This window comes from Myotis myotis, unplaced genomic scaffold, assembly GCF_014108235.1.
Source record: "Myotis myotis isolate mMyoMyo1 unplaced genomic scaffold, mMyoMyo1.p scaffold_m19_p_6, whole genome shotgun sequence".
NCBI classification, from domain to species: domain Eukaryota; kingdom Metazoa; phylum Chordata; class Mammalia; order Chiroptera; family Vespertilionidae; genus Myotis; species Myotis myotis.
In genome coordinates, this window is record NW_023416368.1 from 42685632 (window position 1) to 42701243 (window position 15612).

Genomic DNA, 15612 nt, shown 5'->3' on the forward strand with positions numbered 1-15612 from the left:
GTAAAATAGTTGAAATTCAACAAAGATTATATGCTAGAGAGCATATATAACTTAAAAAAAATAAGTTATAGGTGATTAATATGTAGAACTGTATTAGCAGCACTCTAATTATATCAACTCAGTCCATTGTTTTACTCAACTACTATTCCCTTTAAAAGAATAAAGATAAACCTTGACTGCCTGTTGTAAATTTTCACATATAAAAATATAAATACATTAAAAAATAATTTTCTTTTTTGTTTTGTGATGCTAGAAGGTCCAGCTTAAAAAACGTGTCTGACCTATTTGTGATGGGAGGAGCTCTTGTTTTGGAATCTGCAGCTCTCTTGCATTGGCTAGAGAGGGAGGGTTATGGACCTCTAGGAATGACCGGAATATCCATGGGAGGACATGTAAGCCTTTCATTTCAAATGATATTTACTTATGATTGTGTTTATAAGATCTAGGGAATCTAGTTACTTTTAAAATTCATTTTATGTATAGAATTAATTTTGGTTTTGGTGAAAGAAGAAACATTCTAAACTTTCATTCCAATTATAAAATAATTATGTTATTTTTTGGTATGATTTATGTAGACACTGATTACTTACTCTACAGCTATATCTCAGCTTTTGGATTTGGTATTTTATTAAAAGTTGATTATGAAACTTTACTCAAGTTTCAAGTACAAATGTCTTACATTGGTGAAAATAGCTAATTTGGACAATACTTTTTATGTATTTATATATTTTTTATTGATTTCAGAAAGGAAGGGAAAGGGAGAGAGAGAAACATCAACAGTGAGAGAGAATCATTGATCAGCTGCTTCCTGCACACCCCCTACTGGGGATTGAGCCTACAACCTGGGCATATGCCCTTGACCAAAATCCAACCAGGGACCCTTCAATCCACAGGCTGATGCTCTATCCACTGAGCCAAACTGGCTAGGGCTAGAAAATACTTTTCATTTATCTCTTATCTTTATACCTGATACCACCAACTTATTTTACCTTTGTCTTGTAGAGTGCACTAAAATGGCCTCCTACTTGGTTTGCTTGTCATGTATTCTTTTCTCTTAAACTTTTTCTTAACAGTTTTTCTTCAAACCTTAGTGATCTTCCCCAATCTGATTTCTGCTCTGTTCTGCCTAAAACCTGCCAAAGACTTGCTCTTGCACTGGCTGTAACTATGCCAAGTGCTGGTACCCTTCTGGTGCCCCTGCATGCCCTTCCACCTAGCTGAATAACAGCTTGCTCTTCTGGTTCCAATTTGGAGCTTACTTCATATGACAAGCTCTCCTGACTCCCAGCCTTACTCCAGACTATACTTCATCTCTCATTAGTACTTATTTCACTGTATTTATTTAGCCATCAGTTTGCTCAATGAAGCAGTACATTCACTGAGGGCCAGGAATATGCTCTGATTCATTATGTGGACTGATTAGTCATTCAGCACATTAAAAAATATATTTGCTGTAAGTTATTTGACTTATAAAATTAAGATCAAAAACTTACTCAAATTCAAAGAGGTTACCAAAGAGGTGAAGCTAATAAAATCACTTCAAGAATTTACTCAAATTCAAAACAGCAACTACAAGATAGTAAACCTGAAGGCTGAAAAAGGATTTCTTTTCCTACCTAGTAGTGTTTCCATTTTTAGAACCTAGGTTGGGGCCTTATAATTTCATCTTGACTACTGCCTCTTAACTGGTTTTCCTACCTGAAATCTGATCCTCTCTAATCAGCCCTATAAACCACTATCATTTTAGCTTCCTTGAATCACTCCTTTGACAATGCCACTCCTTTGCCCAGGCCTCTTGATTAATTCCCCATTATCTACAAAACAAAGGAATTTCTAATCTGATCCTGATCAATCTTTCCAGCCCTACTTATCTCCTGAACCCACTGACCACATGTGCACTATTGACCAGCTGAGCTGAAGTACAGGGTGTCAGAAGTAGTTTTACATTTGTGAGTATGCAAAACAGAGTTTACTCTTGTAGTATTATTTATTAACTGTTATATTATTTTCCATACAAACAACTATAAACCTACTTTTGCTCCACCCTGTATTTTGGATGTTCCCCACAACAAAGACTTTGTGCTTTCTCACTATCTTGCCTTTAATCCTATTGTGTTCTTAAATGGAAGACATAACCCCATCAATCATTTTCCCTAAGTGACAGCCATTTCCTGAAGCCTACCCCAATTCCTCTAGCCCAAAACAACTCTTCCCCTCTCTAAGCATACATATTACATTATTTTAAAGTAGGTATATGTTGTGTTTTGTAGTTTACCAAATTCTTGGCATCTTTTAGTCAACTTCAGGGGTCTGAGTGGTTTTTTTATTTTATTATTTTTTAGGGTCTGAGATTTTATAGTTGTGATTTTGCTATACCTGAGCAAGTCACTTAGGTAATGAGTGTATCTACATCTCAGCATGTGTGCTCTATATTTACCCAGTAGAAAGTAGTTCTCTATGAAAAGTCTTGAGATTACTTAAAATTTTCTAATGTATTTTACTAGAGGCCTGGTGCACATATTCGTGCATGAATGGGGTCCCTTGGCCTGGCTGGCGATCGGGCAATCGGGGCGTCTCACCCAGTCCAGATCGGGGCGGGGTGGGGCGGGGCAGGCTAGCCCCGGAGAGGAAAGACAGGAGTTTGGCTGTGAGAGCACACTGACCACCAGGGGACAGGTCCTGCATTGAACATCTGCCCCTGGTGGTTAGTGCACATCATAGCAACCAGTCATTTGCTCGACCAGTCGTAAAGGTCACTTAGGTTTTTATATATAGACTAGGGGCCCGGTGCACGAAATTCGTGCACTGGGTGTGGGGGGGGGGGAGTGTCCCTCAGCCCAGCCTGCCCCCTCTCACATACTGGGAGCCCTCAGCCGTTGACCCTCATCACCCTCCAATCACAGGATCGGCCCCTTGCCCAGGCCTGATGCCTCTGCCAGAGGTGTCAGGCCTGGGCAGGGGACCCTCATTTCCCCCATCACTGGTTCTGCCCCCAGCCCAGGCCTGATGCCTCTGGCCCAGGCATCAGGCCTGGGCAGGGGACCCCCAGACCGCTCCGATTGCTGGCTCTGCCCCTTGCTCAGGCCTGATGCCTCGGCCAGAGGCGTAGACCCCCATCACCCTCCGATCGCCTGATCAGCCCCTTGCCCAGGCCTGACGCCTCCGCCAGAGGTGTCAGGCTTGGACAGGGGACCCCCATCTCCCCCCGATCACTGGCTCTGACCCCCGCCCAGGCCTGAGGCCTCTGCCCAGGAATCATGTCTGGGCAGGGGACCCCCATCTCCCTCTGATCGCTTGCTCCACCCCCCGCCCAAGCCTGACGCCTCTGACCCAGGCTTCAGGCCTGGGCAAGGGGACCATCATATCCCCCCAATCCCCGGCTCCGCCCCCCACCCAGGCCTGATGCCTCGGCCAGAGGAGTTGACCCTCATCACCCTCTGATCACCAATCACCGGATCGGCCCCTTGACCAGGCCTGAGGCCTCCGGCAGAGGTGTCAGGCCTGGGCGGAGGACCCCCAGCTCCTCGCCGTTGCAGGCTCCGCCCCTGCCCAGGCCTAACGCCTCTGGCCTAGGCGTCCAGCCCGGGCAGCAGGGACCCGCAGCTGCAGCGGCCCCGCGATCGTGGGCTTCACTTTAGGCCCAGGCAAGGGACCCCTAGCTCCTGGGACTGCCAGCTTCGACCTTGCCCAGCTCCCATCGCTGGCTCCACCCCTACTTCCTGCTATCACTGGCCAGGGCGGAAAAGGCGCCTGATTCTCCGATCATGGCTGGGGGGCAGGTCAAAGGCGGCCCCAGGGCTGCCTTTGCCCTGCCCCCCAGCTCTTAGCTCCCCCCTGGGTTTCCGATCACTGTCAGTGGCAGGGGGCTTCTTCCTGCTTTCCCTTTCGCCTCCCTGCATTGTGCCTACATATGCAAATTAGCCGCCATCTTGTTGGCAGTTAACTGCCAATCTTAGTTGGCAGTTAATTTGCATATAGCCCTGATTAGCCAATGAAAAGGGTAGCGCCGTATGCCAATTACCATTTTTCTCTTTTATTAGTGTAGATTGCTTTCAAAGGGGGAAGTTATATGTTGTAGTTGAATTTATGACTTTTGGAAGTTTGAAAAGGTTGCTTGCTAGTCATTCTCATGAGTGTTTAGAGCAGTGGTTCTCAACCTTCCTAATGCCGCGACCCTTTAATACAGTTCCTCATGTTGTGGTGACCCCCAACCATAAAATTATTTTCGTTGCTACTTCATAACTGTAATTTTGCTACTGTTATGAATCGTAATGTAAATATCTGATATGCAGGATGTATTTAGGTGACCCCTGTGAAAGGGTTGTTTGACCCCCAAAGGGGTCGCGACCCACAGGTTGAGAACCCCTGGTTTAGAGGCTTTTTGTGTCTTATCAACTATTACACAAAGTGCTTGTTAATATTAAATATTTTTTATTTTAATGAGTAGAAAATTTAAACAGAAGCTCTCTAACTGACTGTGTTAACATATTACAGATGGCTTCCTTAGCGGTATCCAACTGGCCTAAGCCCATGCCATTGATTCCATGTCTGTCTTGGTCTACAGCATCTGGGGTCTTCACTACGGTAATTTAATTGCAATTAATATTTAGATAGTTATATATGCTTATAGGTAATTGTTTGGGGGGATCCCCAAACCACCCTCAGGTTTGGTGATTCACTAGAAGAAATCACAGGACTCAGCATGTACTCATGACTAAGACTCATTAGAGCAAAAGGGTACAATACAGAATCAGCAAAGGGAAAAGATACAGGGGGCAAAGTCCAGAGGACACCAGACACAAGCTTTCAGTGGAGACCTCACATTCTGTGTTGGCTTCCTCCAGCAGTGTGACAAATTTGCCAAGTTGTATCCATTAGTGCAATTCACTTGAGCACAGAAGTCCAGGGTTTTTCTCAAGGCTCAGTCATTTAGGTTCCCTCTTCGTGGCATGTACCAAAATTCCAGAAGGAAAGCAGGTGTTCAGCAGGACCTGCATTGTTTGTACAACAAGTTCAGGCACAGAGACCCCACTTTATCATTTAGGAAGGTTTTTTTTTTATTTCTTTATTGATTAAAATATTATATATGTGTCCTTATTCCCCCATTGTCCCCTCACCCCCCCACTCATGCCCTCACCCCCCTGTTGTCTGTGTCCGTTGTTTAGGCTTATATGCATGCATACAAGTCCTTTGGTTGACACCCCCACCCCCACCTCCACCCTCCCCTACCTTCCCTCTGAGGTTTGATGGTCTGATCGATCCTTCTCTGTCTCTGGATTTATTTTTGTTCATCAGTTCATGTTTTTCATCATTTAGGAAGTTTTCATCAGGGTAAAGAACTGTTTATTAGTCAAGTTCTCAAACTCTAGTCGAGGGCCAACCTTATAAGCGGGCCTTTCTAAAGATAGGGAATCTCAAGCCTGCTATGTTAACTCTTCTGCACAGTAATAATACAATTTTTGGACAAGATGTTTTATGATGTGATTTGATCTCACTTTAGTTTGTTATTTCAGGGTGTGCTGAGTAAATCAATTAATTGGAGGGAGTTGGAAAAGCAGTATTATGCACAGACCGTTTATGAGGAAGAAATTATTCACATGCTTGAATATTGTGGAGTAAGTATTTGTAATTTCTATATAATATTAGGGGAAGGGTTGATTGTGTTTAATGATTCAAATTTTTAAAAAGAATTGCAAATTTTGGGCCCTGACTGGGTAGCTTAGTTGGTTAGAGCATCTCCTCATATGCCACGGTTTCAGATTTGATCCCCAGTCAGAATCAACCAATGGGGGGAAAAAAAAAGAATCAACCAATGAAATGCATGAATAAGTGGAACAACAGATCCATGTTCTTCTCTCTCTCTCTATCTCTCTGTCTCCCTTCCTTCCTTCCTCTCTCTAAAGTCAATTTTTATTTTTTAAAGTCAATTTTTTAAAAAGAATTGGAAATTTTTTAAAGCAATATTTTTCTAAGTTCTTTAAAAGAAAATACAGATAAGTAAAATAACAGATATAGATAATCATTCAAAGCAAATATGGTTTAATACATTATTAAATAGAAACACATTTGTAATAGGTCAAGAATATAGCTTGACCACCCAGTTCAAAACTTGACCACCCAACCCTGAAACCACCTCCGTGTGTCCTAATCAAAGGCCCTTCTTCCCTACTATTATCATCCTGATTTTTATAGTAACTGCTTCCTTCTTTCTTTAAAATAATTTTATTATCCAAGTGTACATCTTTAGATACTTCAGCTCTTTTGTTTTTTTATTTTATAATTTATTTATTTTCTTTGGTGACAGTGTGTGAGTGATGGAGAGCTAGATGAAGAGAGACAGGGGGAAAGGGATAGATACTACAGTTGTTTTTTTTTTTTTTTTTAATATATTTTATTGATTTTTTACAGAGAGGAAGGGAGAGAGATAAAGAGTTAGAAACATCGATGAGAGAGAAACATCGATCAGCTGCCTCTTGCACATCCCCCACTGGGGAAGTGCCCGCAACCCAGGTACATGCCCTTGACCGGAATCGAACCTGGGACCTTTCAGTCCACAGGCCGACGCTCTATCCACTGAGCCAAACCGGTTATGGCGATACTACAGTTCTTTTAAGTGTCTTAATCTATATTTTCCCTTCCATCCCTTTCTGTTTCCCTTAAAATTTTTCTTGCCTGGCCAGTGTTGCTCAGTGGTTAAGGATCTACCTATGAATTAAGAGGTCAAGGGTTCGATTCCCAGTCAGGGAACATGCCTGGGTTGCAGTCTCGATCCCCAGTGTGGGGCCTGCAGGAAGCAGCCAATCAATAATTCTCTCTCATCATAGATGTTTCTATCTCTTTCTCCCTCTCCCTTCCTCTCTGAAATCAATAAAAATAGATTTTTTTTTAAATTAAAAATAAAAATACTAAGTGTTCAGCCGAAGCCGGTTTGGCTCAGTGGATAGAGCGCCGGTCTGCGGACTGAAGGGTCCCAGGTTCGATTCCGGTCAAGGGCATGTACCTGGGGTTGCGGGCACATCCCCAGTAGGAGATGTGCAGGAGGCAGCTGGTCGATGTTTCTCTCTCATCGATGTTTCTAACTCTGTATCTCTCTCTCTTCCTCTCTGTAAAAAATCAATAAAATATATTTAAAAAAAAAAAATACTAAGTGTTCAGAGGAGATAGTTTCTGAATGAACATAGTTAAGGGTAAGTTCAAGACCAATTTCTGTTTTATTTTCTATGACCTTATATGCATACCCTTTGCTTATTTCTTTTTATTGTAATTTTGGGCTTTCTCTTCACTCTATTGCTCTTATTAAAGCAATAAGCTCTTTGTCATATAAGTTGCAAATATATTTTCCCAGGCTATCATTTTTATGTTTTGACTTTGCTTTTAGTATTTGACAAAGTTTATTTTTATTTAAATGATGTTGTACTTACAGGTCTTTAAGCTGAGTTCATACTTTAAAATTTTTCATAGGTAATATTCCTTGATCATTTTAAATTATTATTAGTTCATCCTGAGAAAGAGATTTGGAGTGGCTATTGTATTACTGCCAGGATACACTCATTAGACTTTTGGAAGTTCTAGCAGATCTGGATTTCCATACTTTGGCAATAAAAGCATGAGATAGACTAAATTACACTTTTTAATTGCTGTTCAGTAGGAAACATTTAGCAGTAAAATATAACTCTGTCTTAGTCCTAAGTTAAATTTTGACATCTCTTTTTTCTTTTTTTTTTAATTGTGGTAAAATATATACAACATGAAATGTACCATTTTAACCATTTCTAAATGTGCCATTCAATGGTATTAAGTACATTCACATTGTTTTGCCACCATCACCTCCTCCGACAACACCATCCAGTTGCAGAACTTTCCATCTTCCTAAACTGAAATTCTGAACCTGTTAAACAATAACTCTCCATTTCCACCTCCTCTTCATCTGGCAACCACCATTCTACTTTCTCTCTCTATGAATTTGATTACTCTAGGTTCCTCATAAAAAATGTAATCATACAATATTTGTCCTTTTGTGCCTGTTTTATTCATTTCGTATAATGTCTTCAAAGTTCACCCATGTTTTAGCATGTATCAGAAGTTCATTAATGATCCATTGTATGTATACAACATTTTGTTTTTCCTTTTATTCGTTGATGAACATTTGTGGTTTTGTTTGAACAAAGTTGTTAAATAAAATCCTATTTTTTATTAAATGATGTTTTCTTTTCTTTTATATATTCAGACAGATTCTTTCAAAATGGGACAAGAGTTCGTGAAATGCTTCCCTAGCAGTGCAGACAAGCTCACTAACCTTAATCTGGTTTCTAGAACTTTAAATTTAGATATGACAGACCAGGTTGTGTCCTCGAAACATAATGAGTGTCATACATCTAGTAAAACATCTTTCAGTGCCACATCAGAAGGACTCTTGTTGAAAGATACTTCTAAGATGGAGTGCTTCAATCAAACACTTTCAACCAACAAAAGTAGTTATACAAGTTCCAATCCTCAGTCATACCACCTACTCAGTAAAGAACAAAGAAGAAAGAATCTTCAGAAAGAATCTTTGCTGTTTATGAAAGGAGTCATGGATGAATGTACTCATGTAGCAAATTTCTCAGGTATTTTTATATGAAATTGAGATATTTTATGATGTTTAGATTTGTGAAATATGTTTAAGGATGCTTTATAAGTTAATTTTGTATTTTCCAGAGTATATTTGTTGTTGGCCCCAGAATATGTCTAGCAAGATAAGCTGGTTATTTAAATGTATCATATTTTATCCATGAAAATCTAAGACCATCTTATAGTTCATTAAAAACATTGGCTTTTGTACCTTATTTAGAATGTTCATCTCACTGTATTATTAATGAATATTACATTATGGTATAGAATAGTTGATTTTTTACTTAATCAAGAGAGTTCTAGTTTGATATTTCACTGACTGCATTGTATGATGCATTTTATTTTCTAACTAGAGGCCTGGTGCACAAAAATTTGTGCACTCGGGGGGGTCCCTCAGCCCAGCCTGTGCCCTCTCCCAGTCTGGGACCCCTCAGGGGATGACTACCTGCTGGCTTAGGCCCGCTCCCCGGGGGATTTGGGCCCAAGCTGGCAGTCAGACATCCCTCTGGCAGCCCGGGAGCCCTCGGGGGATGTCCACTTGCCAGCGGGGAGCAGGCCTAAGCTGCAGTCGGACATCCTTAGCACTGCTAAGGAGGCCGGAGAGGCTCCCACCACCACCACTGTACTGGCAGCCGTCAGCCTGGCTTGTGGCTGAGCAGAGCTCCCCCTGTGGGAGTGCACTGACAACCAGGGGGCAGCTCCTGCATTGAGCGTCTGTCCCCTGGTGGTCAGTGTGTGTCATAGTGACCAGTCATTCCCAGTCGCTCTGCTGTTAGGGTCAATTTGCATATTACCCTTGTATTATATAGGCTAGAGGCCTGGTGCACAGGTGGGGGCCCGCTGCTTGCCCTGAAGGGTGTCCTGGATCAGGGTGGGGGTCTCGCTAGGGTGTCTTGCCAGCCTGGGTGAGGGACTGATGGGTGTTTGCAGGCTGGTCACACCCCCTTCAGGGTGGGGGTCCCCACTGGGGTGCCTGGCCAGCCTGGGTGAGGGGCTGATGGCTGTTTGCAGGCTGGTCAAGCCACCCGCAGTGGGGACCCTCACCCCATGGAGGTTTGGCCAGCCTGGGTGAGGGGCTGATGGCTGTTTGCAGGCTGGCCACACCCCCTTTAGGGTGGGGGGGTCCCCACTGGGGTGCCTGGCCAGTCTGGGTGAGGGGCTGAGGGCCGTTTTCAGGCTGGCTAAGCCCCCCCCCCCCCCTTGGCGACAGAAGCTCCCAGCCTCTCCTTTTTTTTTATTCTGGGATTTATTTACCTTCTATAATTGAAACTTTGTAGCCTGGAGTGGAGCTCAGAGCCGGCCAGGGAGGGCGGGAGGGAGCTCCTGCTCGCTCCAGCTCCGTGGCCATGGCCGGCTGAAAGTAGGTATCTGGGGTTTATTTATCTTCTATAATTGAAACTTTGTTGCTTTGAGTGGAGCTCAGAGCTGGGGCTGTGGCAGGTGGGAAGCTTGGCTTCCTCCATCATTGGGGCAACCAAGCCTCCTGCTTGTTCCAGCTCCATGGCTGCCAGCTGCCATCTTGGTTGGGTTAATTTGCATATAGTTGCTCTGATTTGGCTGGTGGGCATGGCTTAAGGTGTAGCAAAGGTACTGTCAATTTGCATGTTTGTCTTTTATTAGTGTAGATACAATTTAATAGGCTGTATAAAAATCTTAGCGATTTTGTTGCATTTTTTAAAAATCTTGTACCTAGTTCCAGTAGACCCAAGCCTCATTATAGTGGTTCAAGCTAAAGAAGATGCATATATTCCACGAACTGGAGTTCGAAGTCTGCAAGAAATTTGGCCTGGTTGTGAAATCCGATATCTAGAAGGGGGTCATATTAGTGCTTACCTGTTCAAACAAGGAGTCTTCAGGTAAGATAGTTGGTGTAAACAGGTGTCTGTTTATTGTTTCTTTTTTTATTTTTTTTGACATACAATAATGGGTATTTTTATTGTATCCTTTAGGTCCTCTTGTTTCTTCCTTGTTCCCTCAATTCTCACACTGTGGTACTCTTTTCTTTCTTGTCCTCTTATTTTCTTTTTCTTCTTGAGAACTAGGAAGTAGCATATGATAGGCATGCTTTATTATCTGATTTTACCCTCTTTAGATGTCAGTGGCCAGGTATTTTAGAGAATATGGAGGGACACCAGGGTTTGTAAAACTTACCTAGGTTTTTCATTCCACACTGGTGTCCTTCTCTCAGAATGACTGAGCATCTGTGGAATAATCTAGCAATGGTTTTTAGTAGCAAGTGAAACTTGAACCTTAAAATGAGAAGACAAGTATTGGTTTCAATATTAGTAACGTTTTTGTTTTTAAATGCTTTTGATGATTTTTTTTTTCTTTTTAATATATTTTTGTTGATTTCGGAGTGGAAGGGAGAGAGAGATAGAAACATCAATGATGAGAATCATTGATCAGCTGCCTCCTGCATGCGCCCTACTGGGGATTGATCCTGCAACCCAGGCATGTGCCCTTGACCGGAATTGAACCCAGGACCCTTCAGTCCACAGGTCGACACTCTATCCACTGAGCCAAACCAGCTAGGGTGATTTTTCTTCTAGACAGAGGAAGGGAAAAGGATAGAGAGAAACATCATTGAGAAACACCATCAATTGGCTACCTCATGCACAGCCCCTACTGGGGATCAAGCCCACAACCCAGGCATGTGCCCTGACCCAGAATTGAATCAGTGACTTCTTGGTTCATGAGTTGACACTCAACCACTGAGCCACACCAGCCAGGCAATATTAGTAATTTTATGACACCAGTATTTGTTAGAACTTATAAAAACTTGTATGCTGTAACTTGTTTTTTGGTATCCTGCTTTATTTCAACTTTCATTCAAATTTTATGATAAAAGGTGTCATTGGAATTTATCATTAGTGGTTGAATAAATTAGTTCACATAAGGTGCTTAGGTCAGTGCCCTGTGGGTAATAAGTGTCCCAAATTTTCAGCTGGATAGCTATATAATAGAAAAATTGAGAGTGGTATATGTTTGATTTTATTTTTTCTATCACTATTTATCCCCTCTTTGCCCTCTTACACCTCTATCCACTACCCCTGCAAGCACCACATTGTTGTCTGTGTCTATGAGGTCTTTTTTTTTCCTTTTTGCTCAGTCCTTCCACCATCCACCCTCGATGTCCCCTCCCCCCAGAGCTATCTGCCTGCTCTCTATCTATGAGTCTGTCTCTATTTTGCTTGGTAGTTCAGTTTGTTCATTAAATTCCACATATGCATGAAATCATATGGTACTTTTTTTTCTGTTTTTGACATTTTAAATTATTATTATTTTAAATATATTTTATTGATTTTTTTACAGAGAGGAAGGAAGAGGGATAGAGTTAGAAACATCGATGAGAGAGAAACATCGATCAGCTGCCTCCTGCACACCCCCCACTGGGGATGCACCCTCAGCCAAGACCAGACTTGAACCTGAGACCCTTCAGTCTGCAGGCTGATGCTCTATCCACTGAGCCAAACCGGTCAGGGCTTAAATTATTTTTAATCTAAGAAATACTTCTTTGTATAGTTACTTAATTATTTCAACTTGTGTCACCTTTTTTAGGTACAGACTAATTCTTTTTTTTTTTTTTTTTAATATATTTTATTGATTTTTTTACAGAGAGGAAGGGAGAGGGAAGGATAGAGAGCCAGAAACATCGATGGAAGAGAAACACCAATCAGCTGCCTCCTGCACACTCCCTACTGGGGACGTGCCCGCAACCAAGGTACATGCCCTTGACTGGAATCGAACCGGGGACCCTTGAGTCCGCAGGCTGACGCTCTATCCACTGAGCCAAACCGGTTAGGGCCAGACTAATTCTTTAAGTTTGTAATATACTGAAGCATGTAATAAACCTTTCTTTTTATTGTATGATTTCTTAAAAAATATATTCAGCCTTTGGGATTTGAGTCCCTGTTAGTTGGTAGGTGAGTACACTACTGACCCAAAGTGACTTTCTGGCACAGCAAAAGTAAAACGAAAAACAAACAAACAAAAATTGTGAGTACCTAGGGTTGCTCAGGTTGCTCAAGTGGAGTCTAAAGTTCTGTTATATTTGTGAATCAGAGAACCCACATGATTGCTTTAGTAAATCGGTGTCAAATTTATGTTTGTCTTTTATGTATCTAAGTGGGAGGGTGGCTGAGAGGCATTAGGAAGAAGAATCATAGTCAGCTGTGAAAACTGCGAAGTGCTCATTGAAAGGCTTCATTTGAGAAAGAGAAATTAGCTGTTACCATGTGCCAAGTATTAGAGCAGTTGCTTCATATGTTATTAACATTGCGTACCGCATAGAAATCTCTAAGACATACGCCAGAGACCGCATGTTTTTGGGAAAACTGCACGTTATTTAAATCATCATAATGCACTTTAGGTGTTGTTTTCAATAATTATAACATTTTTAATATATATATTTTATTGCTTTTTCACAGAGAGGAAGGGAGAGGGATAGAGAGCCAGAAACATCGATGAGAGAGAAACATCGATCAGCTGCCTCCTGCACACCCCCTACTGGAGATGTGCCCGCAACCAAGGTACATGCCCTTGACCGGAATCGAACCTGGGACCCTTCAGTCCGCAGGCTGACGCTCTATCCACTGAGCCAAACCGGCTACGGCTATAACATTTTTATTTACAAAAACAATTAAACAATTAAAGTTCCTAGTACTTTTTTAACGTATGGTACTGCATAAAACATTTTCCTCTATGAAGAAGGACCAAACAAAATTTACATAAGTATCTAGATTTGCTCCTTTTTCCATGGGTGTGAAAAACGAGAACACTCGTGAGTGGTCCTTAACAGATGGCGCGCGAAACACCAGAAAACTCCTGAGCGGTACGAAATGTGTTAACTCCTTTATACAGAAATAGGGGGAGGGGAGTGAATAAATTGCTTAGGTGGAGTCACTAGCTATTTGTTCTCCCTAAACCACTCACCCTCCCACTCCTACCCCCAGTCACTTCAAAACCTAAGGAAGTTTGGATGTCACTGGAGTAGAATCTTAAAAAAAATTCATTCTTTTCAGTCACCAGATGTAACACAAGCCTCCTTTATGTGCTCTTTTATTTTATGTTGATATTTATAATTGATTAATAGTACAAGTGAATAAGAGACTCTTCAGCCCTAATCGGTTTGGCTTAGTGGACAGAGTGTCAGCCTGAGGACTGAAAGGTCCCAGGTTCGATTCCGGTCAAGGGCATGTACCTTGGTTGCAGGCACATCCCCAGTGGGAGGTGTGCAGGAGGCAGCTGATTGATGTTTCTCTCTCATCGATGTTTCTAACTCTATCCCTCTCCCTTCCTCTCTGTAAAACATCAATAAAATATATTTTTTTTAAAAAAAGAGAGACTTCAAATTATTAAATAGGCATATGCATACATTTCTTCCTCATATCATGTACCCAAGCCCAGATTGCAACTTTAGGCATCGGGAAGTAAAAAAAATTCATTGTCGCCCTAGCCGGTTTGGCTCAGTGGACTGAAAGGTCCCGGGTTCCATTCCAGTCAAGGGCACATGCCTGGATTTAGGGGGCATGCAGGAGGCAGCCAGTCAATGATTCTCATCATTGATGTTTCCATCTCTCCCTCTCCCTTCCTCTCTGAAATCAATAAAAATATATTTAAAAAAGAAATTCATTGTAGTAGAGCAAGTACCCAGGACTAACTCTCAGGGGGAAATTCTCTCTCACCTGCAGTCAACAAAATCACTTTATGTGCTTACACCAACGTGCAAATGTTCATCGTTAGTTTGTTTCCCTTATCATTGTTTGTTACATTTTACAAAGGACAAATATCTGAGACAAATACAAGTGTGATAAAAAGCTATGTCTTCCCAAAATACTGGAAGTCATAATCTATTAGTAGGCTCCCAGTTTCAGTTTTAAAGATAATCTTACTATCTTTTTTAAGGATATGGAGAAATGCTTTGTCCAAGTAGGATACAGAATTAATATATTCTCATAGTTATTATTTAAACTGGGTGGAAATATAAATGTATGGATTTAAACAAAACAAGCCTCACCCGAACCTGTTTGGCTCAGTGATAGAATGTTGGCCCAAGGACTAAAGAGTCTAGGGTTCAATTCCGGTCAAGGGCACTTACCTCAGTTGCAGGCTCCCTCCCCCGCCCAGGTCAGGGTACATGCAGGAGGCAACCAATCAATGTATCTATCTCACATGGATGTTTCTCTCTGTCCTTTTCCCTTGACAAAAAAACAACAAAAAACCCACTAGCTTGTCGGAAAAATATGATAGCATTACAGTAGAGACTTTAGAGCAGTGGTTCTCAACCTTCCTAATGCCTTGACCCTTTTAATACAGTTCCTCATGTTGTGGTGACCCCCAACCATAAAATTATTTTTGTTGCTACTTCATAACTGTAATTTTGCTACTGTTATGAATCGTAATGTAAATATCTGATATGCAGGATGTATTTAGGCGACCCCTGTGAAAGGGTCGTTCGACCCCCCAAAGGGGTCGCGACCCACAGGTTGAGAACCGCTGCCTTAGAGTGATGGGATTATGACTTTTTCCCCTTTTTGTTTTTGGATTTTCTGAACATTGTACTCGAAAAATGTTGGCCAGTGTGATACAGTGGTTGAGCATCAACCCATGAAACAAGAGGTCACTGGTTCAATTCCTAGTCAGGCCACATGCCTGGGTAGTGGGGGCTCAATCCCCAGTAGAGGGTGTACAGGAGGCAGCTCTTCGATGTTTATCTCTTATTGATGTTTCTATCTCTCTCTCTCTCTCTCTCTCTCTCTCTCACCCTCTAAAATCAATAAAACATTTTTTAAATTTTAAAATAAATAAATAAAAATGTAGGCTCTCACAATGTGAAAAAAATTAATATGCGTTGAAAACAGTGTCTTTTAATGGGCAGTGAATTTGACTCTTCCTTTCCACACAAAGTACCTAGTAAAATTAATATGGAAAACTAAGGCTTTTGATTTTAAGTTCAGTTGCTAGGAACATGTTTTAATAAAAGGTACTATATCATAATCTATG

The 15612-nt window shown here is 41.7% G+C and overlaps 1 protein-coding gene and 1 long non-coding RNA gene across 3 annotated transcripts in view; one reads left to right on the forward strand and one right to left on the reverse strand.

Moving 5' to 3' along the window:
• The window catches only part of ABHD18 (abhydrolase domain containing 18), a 54842-nt gene that overhangs the window by 37224 nt on the left and 2006 nt on the right, over positions 1–15612 (forward strand). For both annotated transcript variants that reach the window (XM_036313250.1, XM_036313252.1), the window contains exons 8-12: positions 254–392; positions 4495–4584; positions 5514–5615; positions 8228–8606; positions 10304–10466. In XM_036313250.1, the coding sequence (XP_036169143.1) occupies positions 254–392; positions 4495–4584; positions 5514–5615; positions 8228–8606; positions 10304–10466 (873 nt within the window). The remainder of the gene's footprint in view (positions 1–253; positions 393–4494; positions 4585–5513; positions 5616–8227; positions 8607–10303; positions 10467–15612) is intronic.
• LOC118658161 overlaps positions 1–15612 on the reverse strand; it is a 38832-nt gene that overhangs the window by 3469 nt on the left and 19751 nt on the right. Inside the window, exons 2-4 of the long non-coding RNA XR_004968228.1 lie at positions 10762–10859; positions 10444–10648; positions 4818–4991 (exon numbers count right to left, since the gene is read on the reverse strand). This is a non-coding gene — a long non-coding RNA (uncharacterized LOC118658161). The remainder of the gene's footprint in view (positions 1–4817; positions 4992–10443; positions 10649–10761; positions 10860–15612) is intronic.